The following is an 18430-nucleotide window of genomic DNA, read 5'->3' as shown; positions in this document are numbered from 1 at the left end:
GTTATTTCCTGGTTAAATAAAAAATAATGTCATAATGGAGGCACCAACATGCAGCACATCAAGGACACAAAAGATATAACATATAAAAGAAGGCTGAAGGTATGTCCTGGATGCACAACTCGTTTACATTGTTTCTGAAGATTGTTTACCTGAAGAGTTAACCTCTCCCGCTCCGCCTCGCTGAAATATGCATTTTCTATTAACCATCTTTAAATAGCTGGAACTGCGGGTCACGGAGGAAGATTTGTCATCACTTGACAAGAAAAGATGTTAAGGTAAAGTGGCCAATCGAGGGAGAAAGGTTGAAGACAGTGGCCTTTTTCGTCACATTACATGACTCTCTGCTTGTGTTATTTATATAGAAAATAATGGAGGAGGCTGTTTTGACGGACCACACACTGTCAGCATGGTTTGGATTAGGTAATATAAGTAAAAATCCTCTGTCACAGTGCGGTAGTATAAGTAATACCACTGTCCAGTATGGTATCTTACTGGATGTTTTCATTGTGCCACTCACCAGATCCTTCTGAGCGCCCATCGCTGCCTATGAGCGGCACTGTAATGGCTGCTGTGGCGACGCCGTCAGTAGACATGGTGGTGTAGACAACAGGCAGCGACTGCACCACCACAGGGATGGTCTGGAGCTGGCCCACTTTGCTGGGCATGGTGACCGAGGGGATTGTATGGATGACGTGGAGGATCTGCTGGCCCCCGGCGCCCTGAGTGGCCAAGATGGAGCCTGGAGAGAGGACCTAGAGGGGCAAGAGGAGCGTAGAATATGATTGGTCGCTCTAACGGTCCTGTGTACACTGTTCAACAGCTTCAATGTAACAGTGGATGAGGTGGGAAGTTGTAGTTACCATGGAGCCTATTGACTGTACTGAAGTGGAGACGGGTGTAGCTGAGAGGTGGGTTTGGGTCATGGCACCGCTGGGTGCAGGGTTGACTGTGATGCTTGTCGTAGAAGCAGGGAGCGTAGAGGAGCGGGGCTTGTTGAGCGACAGGTCAACGGGTTCGGTCTGGTCCTCGGCGCGGCACGGCTGGGGCGAAGAGGGCTCTGTCTTGCAAACTGGCTCCGTCTTCACCTTCAGGTCTGTTGGCTGGGAGCAGTCGTCACCTACATCTGCCTGCTAGAGTAAGTAGAGGAAAATAAGAGATGTCTAGAAAGCTGATTGTACTTAGGATGGCATTTGAATTTTTGTCATTTTCTTTCCTGTCATGAAAATGGTCATTGAAATACACAAAATATCAGTTTCATCAACCTAAGAAATATATATTTCAGGATAGAAAAGCCCCTAAAAGAGCGTTTAAATCATTATAATAACCCCTGCTGATCAATCAACTGGTTGGTAACTCCTTATTCCAACTTTTTACATATGGACTCCTCAACTTCGCTGAGTCAACGCACATCCTCACCAACTCAATCAGACTTTCTCTTTCTAAATGAAAACATAGGACTAATTTCATTGGTAAACTGATATATTAATTGGACCGATTTAGGCCTATTAATTAGACTGATGTAATCACAGCTAAGTGAAGCATGCCAAAAAATGCTGACACATGCTGCTTTATTGTCTGAAAAGCCAGCAGCCCACACAATTCAACAAAACAGAATTCTTTTTTCATTATTTTTATCTAATTTAGATGGAGACGCACCGACAAGGGAAACATGGCAGCAAAGGTTTTTGAAAACATGTGCCTCTGCCTGATACCCAGTCACAATGGACGGAATGCTAACACATATTCATATAAATTATATAGTAGGAGAACGTTATTTCAGATGCCCAGGGTTCATTCATTTTCTACACAGACAGTGTTGACCCCTGGAGTGACTAGAAACTCGGTTGAACCATCAGTACCATCAGCTTTAGGAAATATCTGGTTCTTTAGATAGAATTAAATCAATTAAAACGCTCAGAAAGCATCCAGTTCTGCGTCATGTGCTGCTAACGGCCAGGGAAAGGATATCATTAAAAGAAAACTTTGAGAATGTCCTGTGAGGAAAAATACTTCTGAGACCAGCTCAACCACACGCTGTATATCTTTGAACTGAAGATCTCTGAACTCATTTCTCAATCTGTTAACACTGACTAGGTTTTCTCGCAGAGTTTGCTTTGAGGAACTGCTCTATCCTTGATCGATACATTCATATAACTTGCATCGGGCTTTCTCATATCACGCCCTAGTTTTTCTCGGCCTCCTGGGAGGAAGGGAGCACCCCACTCGCCTCTACAGCCACCCAGGGCTCAGCTGCCATTTAGCTCGAGAGCGCAGGAAACAATGGCTGCTGTGTGGGACTCTGGGGGGGAGGTGGAGGAGAAAGTGAGAGTTACAGAGAGAGAAGGGCTGGACGGGTATAGAGAGAGACTGGTACTGATTAAGAGAGAGAGAAAAAAAAGGGGACAAGTGAAAAGAGAGATAGGAGAAATGGAGTGAGTGAGTGAGGGAGCAGCATCGAGCCTCCAGTCCAGGAGTTGGCCTCCTTCCAGTTCAGCTGAGCATAGCTCAGCTCTGGGTGAGGAGGAGAGGGTGGGGTCTCCGCTACGCCCTTTATCGGGTCACACAGTTCGGCTGGAGGCAGGGCTGTGTGACGGTGGACCAAGGCGCAAATACTATTAGGTTGGTAAACACCATCCTGCAGTCAACTATCTCAACTAACGTCAACTAACAGAACACATTACATATGCAAATAACCACCATTAAAGGAGCATAACGGAGGTTTCGCTTCTCTTTTTTTTTGTGCATAACAGGTCGCTTCAGGTCACATGCATTATGTTTATTGGCATTCCAGACAACCATTTGGTGTCTTTTCAAATTTTCTAGGAGTGAAGGAAAAAAACTTGCATATATGTTGGTGAATAACTGACATATTATATTCATTATTGTGGCATACAGTATAATGCGCGCACAAGGAGGAACCGCTTACGAAACTCTCCTTGATCGTGTTTCCAAGAACACTCTGAATTGTGCTTCTAACCTCTGTTTTAACTTATCTTTGGCAACACCTAACAAAATACAAACCGAGATACAACCTGCAAAAACTTGGCTGAGGTAAGGAAGAATTTCAGGAGCTCGATAATCAGCAAATCGGAAAGAAAAGGAAAGGAAAGTTTGCGAGAGGAGATGAGGGAGGACAGAAAAAAGGAGGATTAGCAAGCCAAAGGAAGCGGGGCCATAACGTGATTATAGAGACAGTCACACACACAAAAAGAAAATGAAGTGTGAAAGAAGTGAGGGAATGGATGAGGCAGAGAAAAGAGAAATTAGAGATAGAGTGGGTGGGAAGAGGGAGAGAGAGAGAGAGAGGGGGGGGGAGGGGGTGTTGAAAGGGGAGTAGGGGCCGAGGTTGTCTTGGAACTCCCAGCTATTCCTTTTTCTCGTTCCAACCACCCCCCCTTTTCCTTTATCTTTCCATCCCCCCCCATTTCCTTCCTTTCTTCTCCATCTTATTTTTTCCCTCTCTTTCATTATCTTTCTTCACTTCCCCCTATCTTCTTCCCACACATCCCTTTCTTTAGTTTTTATCTTTTCCCATTTTTATTTCTTTGCTTTTTTTTCGTTTCTTTTTCAACGTTGCTCAGATTAAACCCACAACTCTTTGCAAAATCCCCAAAAGAAGAGGCTGAGAGGAGAAAAAAAAAAAAACTCACTGGACTCTGGAGCTCTGTGATCTGAGAGAAAGAATAAGGAAGAAAATAAATTATGGAAAGAGAGAGACTTTCAGATACAAGTATACTGTATATGAGTGATTAGCTTGAAAAAGCAGGATGTATAGCTCATAGTGGAGGTCTTGACACTCTTCATACTATAGTTAGATGATTATACTGTAATGTTACACTTTCATGTGATTTTAATAGTAGGATTGACCAAAGCATACTTTGTGATTAGCTTAGATCACAAGACAATGCCCTTTCTCTATAAAAAAAAAAAAAGACCCACCAATCCTCACCAATCTCAACACAAAGACCCTCTGTCTCTGTGTTGTCTCTGTTTCCATACAAAGGCAAGAAACTGAACTTCACTTGAAAGCATATCCTTACCTTTCACTTGCCCTAGTAAAGTCAAATTTGCATTGTTTGTGGTTCAGACAAAAGGGCCATAAAATAACTGTCGCTGAAACAATCACAACAATCTGCCAGGGCACCCTAAAACAATAAACTCAACGTGTCTGAATGCAACATGAAGAAGAAAAACTCCCTGAGCTAGACGTGTTGCAGTGGAGCTCTGTTCTCCCGCCTGCACTTCTCAGTTCAACTGCTCCACCATAAAATGGGTCACCCAGTCTTCGCCTTGCAATTAATTCATGTGATCTCTAACATGAATGGAAGCGGGTAGCAGCTGTGACTGCAGTGGTGAGAAAGCCGGGCAGAGAAAAAGATGGATATGTAATATGTCCAGAGGACTTTTATCGTGTTGTACTCACACTCAGATAGGTCCGGCAATGCAAGTCTACGAATAGATTATTGAGTGATTTATGGAAGCAAAGCAGCTCTGTTATCAGTAACCTTAATGTTTACATTGTGCAGTGTGTATTATTATGGCACAATATCCAGAGCATGTGAGTGCCAGTGGAGCTGGAGCATTCATAATGTCATAAGAGAGAAGAGCAGCTTTTATTTTATCCGTTTTCTCCAAATTTGGTCATATCAGAATAACAGCAGACACAAACTGACACGAGTCATTCCGTCCCCGAGTGTTTGGGTTCTTTGTTGTGTGCCTGTGTCAGTTTAACACAGTGTTAACAGGTAACGCTAAATATGGCAGCTTTGAAGGACCAATCAACACACCTTTGTCAGACAGGTTACACGTGGGGTCAACAGCAACAGCTTCTGTACAAAAATTGCCATTAAGAAATGACATTTTAAAGATACAAATTTCCCATATAGCGTTACGTTTCCTAAGAGACTGCCCTCTTTTCCATCCCAGGAACGTTTCCACAAACAGTTGATACAATAGATTACTTTATCTGTGCAAACCACAACAACCAAATTCAGTTTCAGTTTATGGGCTGTAGTCCCTCCTCCTGAGGTTGGACTTTCTAATGGTCCAGGAACTATTAGGTGGTCTGCAGAGTCTGCAGTGCTGCACTTCAATTACTGCGTGAACTTAAGCTTTGATCACTGCTACATACACAGCATCATTCAGAATGCAAAGAATGTATCACAAGTATCAAGATCACAGAAATCACTCAGCGGATTCTCTCTACAACTCGTAGCCTTTCTACCTTTGCATGTCTCCTTCCCATTCATTCAAACATCACACAGTCAAAAAAAGAATTCCCCTTTTAATCCATCCATCAGTCAAATACTCCTAACCTTCACAGTTCTTCAGATACCATGGAAATGCAAACAGGTACATGCAAAACAACTTTTAGTTCCCAATTATTTGGTTGAAAAGGGCCAAAGGTTACTGCCCAGATGGTGCCAGTAACAGACATGGTAACACTGCCCTTGCTGCACCTAGACTGACCTTTGGTGGAGAATACCATCTTCACACAGAAACACTGCATTCCACTGAAGCCTAATAGGCTTTCAGTCCATGTTTCTTTTGTTGTTGTTTTTTTCAGAAAGGAATCAATAGGTCCACAGGTGACACAAACAATACTGTGACTGAATCGGTTATATGGGGAAGGGTGGATGGGAAAAGAGAGGGATACAGTGGGAGGTAAAGAGAAGAAAAGGATCAGGAGATTTTACAGCGATGAAGAGAGAAGCACCTTGGGTATTATTTGAGTGTTAAATGTGTCAATGTCATCTGTGATCAACACTACTTGAGTGTCCATGCGTGTCTGTGCCTGATCTTGTGTGTGTGTTGTGTGTGTGTGTGTTTGTGTGTGTGTGTATGCATGCTTGCGTGCGTGTGTGCGTGCGTGTATGTGCCTGAGGAGCAGGAGTGTGAAGGCAGATATGGACGATATAATAAAGACAGAGAGCAAAAACAACAGCTGGGGGAGATATTAACCAAGAAGCATGCAGCCCCGCCCCACACACACACACAGCTCCACCCCTTACAGCCTGACCCACCCAAGGCAACCCCAACTGCCCCCATCGTGCAGTCTTTCCTCTCTATCTCTCTCTCTGATTAACCCACCTGTTAGCAGGCTGATCCCAGCACAGCTCGCTGACTCTCATAGGCAGTGAGTTGCCAGTGTTGATTTCCTGGGTGCTTAGTAACTTTGTAACCTTAAAACAAACTCTACTTGAGTTTTAATTACAGCTGCGTAGCTCATGGCACATACATTAGTACACTGCGACTTCAGTTTCCCCCAGGCAGGTCAGCATTGTGGTTAAGAGTTTATGCACCTTGTTTTATGCTACCGTAATAAGTAGGCCTTTATTAAACTGTTGTTTTTAATAAAGAATCAATTAGGAGTGCCATTAGTATTACGTGAGCTTGTCTAGGTGCTTTATGCAGTCATATTGCAAAAGAATTTACAAAAGAACGCCAAATATCCTTCCTGTTGACAGTGTTAAGAACCCTGATCTATAGTCTGACCTGGATGTAAGACAAACACATTGTCAGTTACAAAGGCCTAAGAAGAAAGAACAGGATGTAGACCCTTTCTAGTTAGAGCTGGAGCTAAGTAAGAAAAGAAAAAAAAAGTCTCAATAATTCCATAAATCACTTGTCCCTCTTATATTTTCTGATTTTAGGCTATGTGCTATAAAATGACCACTTTGCTTCAGGACAAATGAAAAAGTCTGTCAACAACCTGGGCTTTATCTTTATAATTTTGGCCAACATTAATGAAGATTTTAAACATGTTTAAGTAAAAAAGCTTTACTGGGGATCAACTCCGCAACAATCAAATGTGGATGTTATTACTGTTCACCTTTGTTTTCACTTCCAAATAAGTAGTTTGGTAACTTGGCTAAACCTGTCTGCGTTGCAACGCCCCATAAACTCATACACTTGCCAAAGCCTGTGTAGCAGCGTCTCCACTCATTGTGTCGCTTCAATGAAGAGATTTAATAAAATGTCACCATAACTGACGTGGTGGAAGACTATAACCTCAATACAGCACACAGGTCAATCAGGTTGACAAAGCTCACGACCTGTCATTCCTGTCCTCAGTTGACGCCTCAGAATCCCTCATCAACAATGTAGCAATTCCTGAAGAACCTCTCTTCAAAGTCTCCAGTAATTGAAGCGTACACTCCTTTCACAACAAAGTGCTACAAACTGTTTCCTTTCCTCCCTTTTCAGATTTAATGTCACACACTAAAGGCAGGCTCTCAGTGCTCTGTGGATAAAACATTATCACTGACAAGAGGCACATTCAACATCCAAAAAAAAATGCTTTTCAGCGAGGAAAGCCTTGGGTTGATAACCAATTCACTGGTGTTCTAATAAAGATTAGAAGGCAAAAAATCAAATTACAGTTGTTGTGCTTCTGAAAGGAAACTCCCTCCTGGTGGATAGCGTTGAGGGTGAAGAAACAAAACCCACCGTTGAGAAGAGTCTGTTGACCCATCCATTATCTCAAAATCATCACTTTTATAACATCTTGGCTCAGTCATCCTGGCAGTGAGACTTTCAACACCAGCAATGGTTGTTACAGACAACGTCGGCACCCGTGGCACCTCGGCCTAACTCAGGAAACAGTCTGTTTGTGCTGGAACCAGGTGAACTGATCTCACCACACTGGCAGATTTTTCACTTGGTTTATTAACATCCTAATATTAGAGGTGAAAAGGCTAAATGACTTGTTAACAGGAAGCCGTTCACAAAAACAAACAATGTGCCTATCTTGCATGCATTTAACAATTGTTTTCATACAATCATACTAACTGGGATTCATGTGGATAAATATGAGTGGAAGCAAGTGTGAGCAACCATTCTCAATGTGACTAGTTCCTTTCACTTCTGTGACTGGTAGACTATATTCCTTTTTTTTTTAATTTCAATTCCAACCTCGGTAATGAAGTAATATTGTATATAGCCTGAATGAAACAACACTGTGAGAATGCACAGGGCAAAGTATCTAAAGTGCTTTTAGTAAAGCATCTTTAGAATACTGTAGTGTCACCACAGCAGACCCGCGTCAATATCCGCCGCCATAATACGTACATAATTACATAGCCGAGTGTAAGAGCGGTTGGATTCTCTGAGCATTGTGGTGGTCTTTTCCTAAGTCCTTATGAATTCTTCTTCACATCTTTCCTTGACCTTGTGATAGGGCTGGGCAATATATCGATATTATATGGATATCGTGATATGAGACTAGATATCGTCTTAGATTTTGGATATCGTAATATCGTGATATGACATAAGTGTTGTCTTTTACTGGTTTTAAAGGCTGCATTACAGTAAAGTGATGTACTTTTCTGAACTCACCAGCCTGTTCTAACTGTTCTATTATTTGCCTTTTCCCCACTTAGACATTACATCCACATTACTGATAATTATTTATCTAAAATCAAAGTGTGAAGATATTTTGTTAGAGCACCAATTGTCAACCCTAGAATATTGCCGCAATATCGATATCGAGGTATTTGGTCAAGAATATCGTGATATCTGATTTTCTCCATATCGCCCATTCCTACCTTGTGACATTTTCCATGGAGGTCAAGGAAAAAGTGCTTAGGACGTAATGTTTTTGACTATTCGACCAAAGCCTAAGATGTCACCAATGCCTCTTTTTCTGCCATGATGTCATCGCCTCATTGAGTGTCGTGCCAATGGTTATGTTGTGCACAGGAAAGAAGTTTAAACTTTCGCTTGCCTGGCCAATCACAGCGCGAAGGGAGTGTGAATGATGGATTGTCGTGGATGGGTGTCGGAAGCTATGCGACCAGCCGACGAACACTTCTGAGGAAGCATGCTGGTGGCTTTAAGCTACAGCAATCTCTCAACAAGCAGGAGAAGCTTCTGCATTCACTGTATCGATAAACAGACCTGTCCCAGTCAGAGCAGCTGTTTTTACTTCCTGGAAGCTAAACTCTTTTTTATTTATTTTTTTTTACTTTATTTGCATACTTTTATGGAAGCTCAACTCTGGGAGGAAGTGGGCTGCCAACAATGACATCATTATCCTGCACCAGCAGAGGGAGCTGCATCAGTCCAATATCTGCACTGCCCCCCCACACACACACAACATCCCTCTCTCTCTCTCTCTCTCTCTCTCTCTCTGCATCCCAAAATTGTGAATGTGTGTCTTTAGAATGGATTTAATGCTCAACCATAAACACACAATTCCATATACAAGTAAAGGCATGCACGCACGCATGCACGCACACACACACACACACTCATGCTAGCAAAGCCCTCCTGGCAAAAGCACAGCATATAGGCCTCTAACCTCTCATGTCTCATGCTCTCTCACTCACACACACAAACACACGGAGAGTAATAGAGTGTGTGTACATATATGTGACTGTGTATGTGTGTGTATGTGTTGTGGCCTGTCTTTGTGCATGAGTGCTCCTGTTTGCTGGAGGACAACTGACTTGTTTACGTGCATTCATCAGTGACACACACATACACAAACACACACATGCACAGAGGGCCTCATTGTGTGTTTGTTTGTGTGTATTTGTGTGTATATAAGAGAGAGTGAGTGAGTGAGTGAGTGAGTGAGTGAGTGGAAGTGAAGGGATAGAGTGAGGAGATAGCGAGATACATGGTTATTCACTGTGGTATAGGTATTCAGTGTTTTTGTGTGTGTGTGTGTGTGTGTGTGTGTGTGTGTGTGTGTGTGTGTGTGTGTGTGTGTGTGTGTGTGTGTGTGTGTGTGTGTGTGTGTTCGCCTTTGGCTGAAGCAGCGTGTTAGAAAGAGAGAGACAGAGAAGGGGGCAGGGAGAGAGTAGAGAAAGAGAGAGGGAGAGAGAGAGAGAGAGAGGCAGAGAGAGGCAGGCTGGTTTGGAAAGGTGGAGGAGGAAGAGGAGGAGTGAGGAGGGAGAGGGGAGGGGTCAGGCTACACAGCCTTTTCGGCAACTCCCGCCAGAGCCGCGGTTGCCATGGTGACGGGGCGAGCGGAAGCAGAGCCTCCCTTGACATATCCTATTAGGGCGAGAGAGAGGGAGAGAGGCAGAGAGACAGAGAGTGTGAGAGAGAGAGAGAGGTAGAGAGGGAGGAGAGTTGGAAAAAGAAAATAGAAGAACGATGATGGGAGAAAGAGAGATAAGGTGTGTGTGTGTGTGTGTGTGTGTGTGTGTGTGTGTGTGTGTGTGTGTGTGTGTGTGTGTGTGTGTGTGTGTGTGTGTGTGTGTGTGAATCAAGACTAAACTAAACTCACTATCTATGCGTCCAGAGGGAAACCACCCTGCTTAATGCTACACTGTGATCAACAAATCTGTGTTGAAATCATGGAAATAGACAAAAGCAACCTCAAAACCGCAAATGAAACATTCCTCCTCAACACACACACACACACACACACACACACAAATATCCACGAGAAGTAACAAAAACTTGCACATACACACACCAACACACATGAATGCTAGACCCGACACGCTCTCTGTCTCCCGCCTACAGCTTCTGTCTAACCAGAGCACCGTGTTGGTGGGCAGCACCAGTCTGAGCGTCCAGTCTGAAATCCTCACACAGCCTGCGATCTACAGAAGGTAAATGCACGTGTGTGCATTTTTAACACTGTATTATTTTTTTTATGAAGTTTCTAGAAGTCGTGATGCTAATGGCGTTAGCGTGTTAACGTCCAGAGCTGTTGCGTTCATCTTTTTCAGGATGTCTCTTAAATTCTTTTTAAGACCATTGCACAATCAAAAATCATGATTCAATATTATATATCAAGTTTGCAGGGAAATATGAATTATTGCTCCAGCCATGCAGTTCCTCCAGCCTTTAGAGGTTGAGGGAATAAGGGATAAACTGTGTATCAACGTGTTTTAGTATTGTCAAATTAGCTAAGAAAGTTAAAGCGTCTTCATGATGGTGAAAGAGTAGATGAGATTTGGGTTTATGTAAGTGATTAAGTGAGGGACAGTTGTGTTCTTCATCTTCATACATCTTGATGTGTTTCACATATTTCCTTTTGTCATTGTGTGTTAACAGTGGCGATACAAACGAATCAGAAAATAAAAGTCATAATAATGAATTGGAGTTAAAACAACAGACGTCACATTAAGTAGGATGTGAGTGATTTTTTGGCTCCCAATGGAGGACCCGCTTCCTGGAGACTTTATCTTTGAACAGGAAACTCCACTCCCCTCTGTACGAGGCAGACACAGAGGTGTGGTCAACACACACACACACACACACACACACACACACACACACACACACACACACACACACACTGCTTAATGATTCCTTACGCAATAGTACTCCACCCAGCCCCCACCCTTTTAACCCAAACCACACCATGCCACTACACAACACACACACACACATATGGGGCTCTACCAGACCCTCCCCCATCTCCCCAACCCCTCACAGCCTCATGAGCACACATTGACATAAATCTGCTTTTTCTCTGAAATAGTTTTAAATTCAGCCAATCCGGAGTTTAGCAGCAGGTGTTGGGCTCCTGTGTGGTTCGAGTTATAGGTCAGTCTCTTGCACCCACCACTTCCTTCACACTCGTCAGTTCTTCTACTGAGCAGAATAAATGATCAACTGAGATGATGTAACATGAAAAATAACCTTCAAAGCAGCATATGAATCTGTTTCTTTGTGCAATGTCTCTTTCAACTCAAATTGTTGGAATTCAAAGGGCTTTTTAGATACAGTATTTTAATGAAATGACCAACTAACTAAGTATATTCAGAACAGTTTAGAGACACATAATGGTGCATATAAAGTGTGTAAATGTGTAGCCTTCTTGGGTCTGAGGGTATTTTCAGACACACAGATGAGTTTGGCATGCTCTGATATTGTTGTCAATTTGAACAAATGTAAGCAGGATTTTCAAATTAATGACTTTTTTTTGTATTTAGCACAGGTTCAGCTACAATAATATCTAAGTAGAATGTATTTGACGATTGTACTTTTTTTTAAATAACTGGTAAAACAACTTGTAAAAAGAAGTTTTAGAAGTGTGCTGGAATTTGTGAAAAAAAAAAACCGTTTTGGTCACTTGGGGTGACTGTGTGAAGTCTTATGTATGTAAATATCAGACACACTTCCATCTGCTCCATTGTTTTATACAACTATTTTGCAATCCAAAAACAAAAGTATGCCTGTTGTTATGTGACCAAGAGTTGGCGGTGGAGGGGTTATGGCTCTTTACACTGAATATGCAAAAAGGGCTTGTTCACAGCTAAGCCCAGGTAAATATGACTGCACAAAACATACAGCAGGGCTATACAACTATATTGTTTAGTTGGACACGGAAAGAATGAAGAATGCAGACATCATCAAGGTCCGATGACATCATTGACGTCCATTAATAATTAGCCATGTGGATTTACTGCTTGTATAGAGGAGAGGCTTTGTTTCCGTCAGCGGAAGAGGATGTAAAGAAATGTTCTGCTCAGGTGAATAAATATACCTAAAGTATTCACCTAAAATAGTTCCAGACTTGGTTGAATATATGGGATTAATCATATATTGTTATGAATCCACAGGGCACACACTGAAATCACTTGCAATTTAAATATACAAATAAAAGAAACTATTTTAAATGTGTCCCTCTAAGCGTAAGCATGGAGCAGAGGAGAAATTAATCTAATGCTTCTGATGTGTGTGTTCTCACTGCCAAGCCAAAACTCCCAAAAAACCCTTTTCAATTGATCGTGTGGCCACAGACAAAAACACTCCACTTGCCTTTCAGTTTCACTGAGAAGACCTGTTTGCACGGTTAGCTTTCCTAATGAAAACCAATGGTACCCTCAGTTTGGTATTTGCTTACAGCTGGCTGTACAGAGGACAACACTAGGACAACATTATGATAACAAAAAAACAACATTGAACGCAAAATGGATGGCAATCATAATCCTGCAGCGCAGGCTTTTTCTTATCTGACTGTCCACGCCCTCTCCACCTTCCCTCTAAACTCTCCTCTCTCCATCTGCGCTCTTTCCTTGCCAAATTGTTTATTTTTCTCTTTATCCTCTCTTTCCTCTCTTTTTCTCTCTATCCTCTCTGCTTTTACACTTCCTTTCTTCATACCTCTCTCATCCTCCACCCATTCCAGCTGACAACACCCTTCCCTCCTTCCTCAGTATGTAGGCTGGGTTAATGGCTGCTATAGCGTGCCTGTAACTCTTACAGAACTCACCTTATGATTACAGCTCACGCCCTTTATTCTATACCCTCATCTGTTTTCGATGAAAACACGGTGCAACTAAAGTTAGACATAGCTGCAGCAGCATGTCTGCGCTGCCAACCTGCCAGCTCATCCAGGGCTCCCAAAGTTTTTATTACTCATGATTATATTCAATCAGCATTCAGAAAGTCTAGCCACCATTAATCATTATATCCCTAATCACACTTAAAACCAGCAACCAGCCAGCAGACAAACACTAAAAATAATCCAATACAAGTAAGTTTGTCTTTTCTAACAGCCATGAGGCTGGCCAGGTAACCATGCATCACTACATATATTTTGAAGAACATAATGTGGCTCTTTGGAAGACAAGAGGTGAACCAAATAATGGTTACACCTAATGATAAATAATTTAAATTCCAAAAGGTATAATTCAAATGTAGACAAAAGACTTATAAGGTTGAGAACAAAACTCAACAGACTGGAACTTCCTATCATTATCAAAATGATTGGCAGGGCTATTAATTTAGGACAAACCCAAACAACAACTACATTTAGTTAGGAATGCTGTCTGCTGCTGTTTAATGTTTGTTTACATCAGTCACTATTGTAAACCCTAGAGAATAAAGGTCTAGATTTTCAACTATGATCAGTTAACAACAACAACAACAACAACAACATGCAGATCTTTTAATAATTAAATAAAAATCTTCAATTATGTATTTATGTGGTAAAGTGCACTTTCTGTAAGTCGCTGTGGAAAAAAGTGTCTGCCAAATAAATGTAATGTAATTTAATGAAAGAGGTCTGGGAATTGTTGGGCACTCTGAGATTTCAGTTATCAAAGTAACATGAGACAACTAAAACAGCGTCCAAAATGCAGCTGCAAATGCAGAAAAATGTCTATGTCAAATCGCGACAACATCTGCAAAACACAGACTGAAACTAACCAACAAAGATATGACAAACATATACAGCAGAGGCAATAGGTAGATGTAGCACTGGGGACTTAATAACTTCTTTTGCTATGAAGTGGTTATGTTATTTTGCTCCTCTAAATCACATTGTCTGCCTATGATTTAAAGACGTGGAATGCACAATTTGTCATGTTTATATACACCATTCGAATCTTCTGAAGAAAAATAAAGAGGAGTCGATTTATACTCCCCCGCTTTAGCGTAAATCAGTAGGTAAAAGATGCAGCTCTGCGCTCCAAATTAGCTGAATTTATTAGCAGTCGGGCTGAAAAAGTTTGAGGGGACATGAAGGGTAACCCTTGCAGGGGTTTCTTTTTGGGAGGTTTTCTCCTTAAAAATGATTCACACAGTCTGTTATCAGGGAGCTCTGCGGCTGCTGTGACCTCTGACCTCCTCACTATTCCTTTAATGGAGCTCGTTCTACTGATGCTCTCCCTGAAAGTCACTCAGGATTAAAACAAACAAGAGGTCAACTTTGCTGCTCGAAATGCAGAACCGCAAATGTCAACACGCCGCGAGAGCAATTAAGTGTCTGTTTGTTCTGTGTGTTTCATGACTTTCTACGTCTTTTTTCAACCATCCATCAATTGTTCCCAGCCACCATCGGGACAACCTGCGCTTCCCACTCCCTCACTTTCCAGACGTCACGTCGACAGAGCAGGAATGCTCATCATGATCTTTAAATATCCAGAGAGTACACAAGCTTTCTTCTCAGAGCTGCCTGTCTACGTTTACGCAGTTCCATTCATATTGTCACTGCTACTGGTGGTCCTGAGTTATAGGGGGTTTGATGCTTTGCTCAAAGGCTCTCCAGCAGCAGCAGTTACTGAGGACAATGCGGGTGTTTTCTGGAACTCGTAGCCGCAGCAGAAGGAGAAGAAAAGTTGTGTAATTGGCATGTGTTGCGATATCACTGCTTTGTCAATGGGATGAATTATCACAAATCGCCCGGCTTTGAGGGCATCTTTTCTTTTTATAATATGACAGTATGACAGAAAGACTCAAGTTATGTTCATGAAGAACAGTTAAGAAACTGTTTAGAGTTGATATCACTCATATGTAGTGTCCAATTTCACAAAATGACAGGTAGAGGCATCTTTACAATTTCCAGTAGCGCTGCAAAAATTCAATGTTTGAAATATTTCAGAACAGACTGTCAAATCAACATCTATTCAGAGTCAAAATGCCGACGCTCCTTGGGTGTTTTTAATGCGGTTTTGAAGAGCGCCTTTGCAGTGTTTGTCACTCTGTCAGCAGGATTTGCAAAAATCAATTTCCATTAAAGGTGTAAAACAACTGATTAAAAACTTGAACCCCAGCGCAACTTTTGCCACAATGCAAAGCAACATCACCCAGCAAAATTTCAAATAAATACACATTGCTTGTAGATTATTTTGTAATGGGAACGCTGTTTTTCTACCGTTTACCTGAAACAACACATGACCACCGAGACGGCTCCTTGCATATTATTTAACAAAGGGCTGTCTTTGGTCTAAACCCCAACTTAAACCCTGGTCAGATAAAAGCATCTTGATTAGTGCTGTCAGTTAAACGCGTTATTAACGGCGTTAACACAAACCCATTTTAACAGCGTCAATTTTATCACGAGATTAACGTTCTTTTTGGCCTAGCAAACTTTGTAGTTTTTTTCAGTTGCTGTTGCAACAACTAGTAACGTTAGAAAAACTACAACACCACACTGGCTCTAGCTAGCCCGGAAACAAAACAACAGGCACGCCGCACACACTTGTTTGGGCATGCGAGCCGGCCAAAGAGTAGTAGGTTAACGTTATGAGTGGATGGCGAGCACGAGACGCCAAAATGGATGCCAAGAAGATTCTGAATGGAAAGTTTACTTTTAAAATGTTGCCAAATGGTTCCATTGACAAGACCAAAGTGATCTGTGTGTTTTGTCGTTGTGAACTGAGCTATCATCGCAGCACGTCCAGTCTGAAATACCACTTGATGGCCGAGCACACAGCTGATGCCAATTCTCCGCCCCCTCGTCAAAGCCAGGCGACAATGGATGACTTCAGACAGAAGCACATGGATACCACAACTAAGAACAAACTTACTGCAGCCATAGCTAAATGGGTGGCTACTGCATGAAAATTAGATTAAAAAAAAAAAATGAGAAACAAAAATAATGGGACAAAAAGAAATCAAGGGACATTTAGAATAGATAAAAATGTGCGATTAATTGCGAGTTAACTATGACATTAATGCGATTAATCGCGATTAAATATTTTTATCGTTTAACAGCACTAATCTTGATCTATTCACACCAACCTCTAAAATGAGTATATCTCAGCTCAGTGCATTTGATTTTAAATTAGAATCCAATGCTTAGTGATCAAAAAATTGATACACCTTGTTGTAGTTTTGTCCATCGTATTAGTTATGATAACACAAGAAACAAGCAATCAGATGATCAGACAGGTTGTAAACAAGCCAATAGCAACAATATCTAAACCACTTCATTTGGAGTTAAAACTGAAATTGAGGTGTTGGTAATAATCCCTCCGTGCACATCAAACCTGTGCGAGCACATCTACAACGAGTACAGTGGGTCAACGCTCAGCAGGAAGTCAGGATGTTAACTGTGACGGAGGATTTTGGACAGTTTGGGTAATAATTTTACTTCCCGCATTTGTTTTCTTTTCCAAATACGTTGAGCCTGGAGGTTTGTTTACAGTCTGTCTGATCGTCTAAAATGGAGGCCATTGCTCTGAATTACAATCAAGATCAAATCTGGACTCCCTTAAAGGGGAACTATGCAGGGTTTTTTTTAGCTTAATTTACCTTAACTGAACAGCTTCGGAGTCATTGGAATGGTTATATGACTTTTTACGGGTTGAATGGTGGTCGTCTTGCTTCCCCCTAGCACCTTGCAACTGACTCAGCGTCAGGAAGTATCGCGTGATAGCAGATCTTGCGATGTAACAAATTGCTTTACGGCACTGCACACATACACGCCCCCATCCAGGAACCGGCTGGTAGCAATGGAGTTTTTCACACTATCGTCATGGCTGAGCCGGCAAAAAAGAAGCAGAAAGCTAGGAAAGCATTGTCGGAGGAACAGAGAAAGAGGAAACGGCAGACTGACCGAGCAGGTTTTTACACAGTGTTGCCAAATATCTATTCCGAAGCTGTAGGGGGAGCTCTATAGAGAAAACTGCGAGCAAAAAGCGAGAAAACCGCAAAGAAATTGCAAAAACTGCATAGCGCCCATTTAAGTCGGAACACTAAAGAGAAGTGAGAGCTGTATCATTTGACATGTAATTAGTTAATCACTGAGTCATTTGTAAATGTTGCTGCCAGGTATAAAAATAATGAAATCCTGCTCTTATAATCCGGAGTGTTAACTCTGCGTCATCAAACACGCCTGAACCTGAGCGACACGGGGCGGCGGCCACACCTACCCACGCCCACCAGACTCTCATCTCATCTATCCGTTCATCCACAGACCCTCCACCCTCTTCTAACCAATCAACCAATCACCTCCATCCACCCTGTCTCCCTCTCCTCACCGTGCACTCCATCTCCTCCGGCTCTGGTTTGATCTGTACAGAGGGCATGACTGTCTCGCCCTCCTCTTCCTCCTCCTCCTCCTCCTTCTCCTTCACAGACTGTGTCGCCACTTCCTCTCGCTCCTCTTCGCCTGCTTCCTCCTCTTCCTCCTCCTGAGGCGGCTGATGCCTGGTCACCGGCTCCTCCTCCTCCTCCTTCTCTTCCTCTTCCCGGTCTGTCGGCTGCGGTGGTGATGATGACGATGGCGGCGGTTGATGCTGTTGGGTCAGGGCGCTCTGCTTGGCCGGGATCCTCTGCTTCTTCAGGGCGCCGACAGCACTCTTCTTCTGCTTAGGAGTCGACTGGCACTGAGTAGGAGGAGGAGAAGAAGAGACAGAAGGTGAGAGGGATCTGTGACAAATGGAGGAAGAAGGGTAGAAGGTAGGGGAAGACAGGAAGGGGCTGAGGAAGGGGAAGAGAGGAGGTGATAAGGGGGGTAGTTGAGGAGAAAAAAAGGGGGTGGAGAGAATGGCAGAGAAAACAGGGGAAGGAAGGGTGAGAACAATGTAAAAAAAAAAAAAATAAAAAAAAAAAAGCCCAAACTTTCAGGCCAGAAGGAGAGGGTGAAAAGAGGGGATTTGCTAAAGGATTTGAGGAAGGAATGAGAAGTAAAGTAGGCGGGGGGAGAAAAAGAAGGAAGCAAGAAATTTGAAAAAGGAGGAGACCAGATAAGAGGCCAGGAGGGGAGGAAGAGGGGGAGGAAGACAGGTAG

General features: G+C 42.5%; 1 protein-coding gene across 1 annotated transcript in view; it reads right to left on the bottom strand.

Annotated features, from left to right (window-relative positions):
- The window catches only part of klf8 (Kruppel-like factor 8), a 91541-nt gene that overhangs the window by 15307 nt on the left and 57804 nt on the right, over positions 1-18430 (bottom strand). The window contains exons 2-4 of the mRNA XM_039777961.1: positions 17679-18026; positions 861-1127; positions 518-752 (exon numbers count right to left, since the gene is read on the bottom strand). Coding sequence (XP_039633895.1) covers positions 518-752; positions 861-1127; positions 17679-18026 — 850 coding nt within the window. The remainder of the gene's footprint in view (positions 1-517; positions 753-860; positions 1128-17678; positions 18027-18430) is intronic.

The sequence above is a fragment of the Perca fluviatilis genome, chromosome 16, assembly GCF_010015445.1.
Source record: "Perca fluviatilis chromosome 16, GENO_Pfluv_1.0, whole genome shotgun sequence".
NCBI lineage: Eukaryota > Metazoa > Chordata > Actinopteri > Perciformes > Percidae > Perca > Perca fluviatilis.
This window is presented reverse-complemented; position numbering and strand designations above follow the sequence as displayed.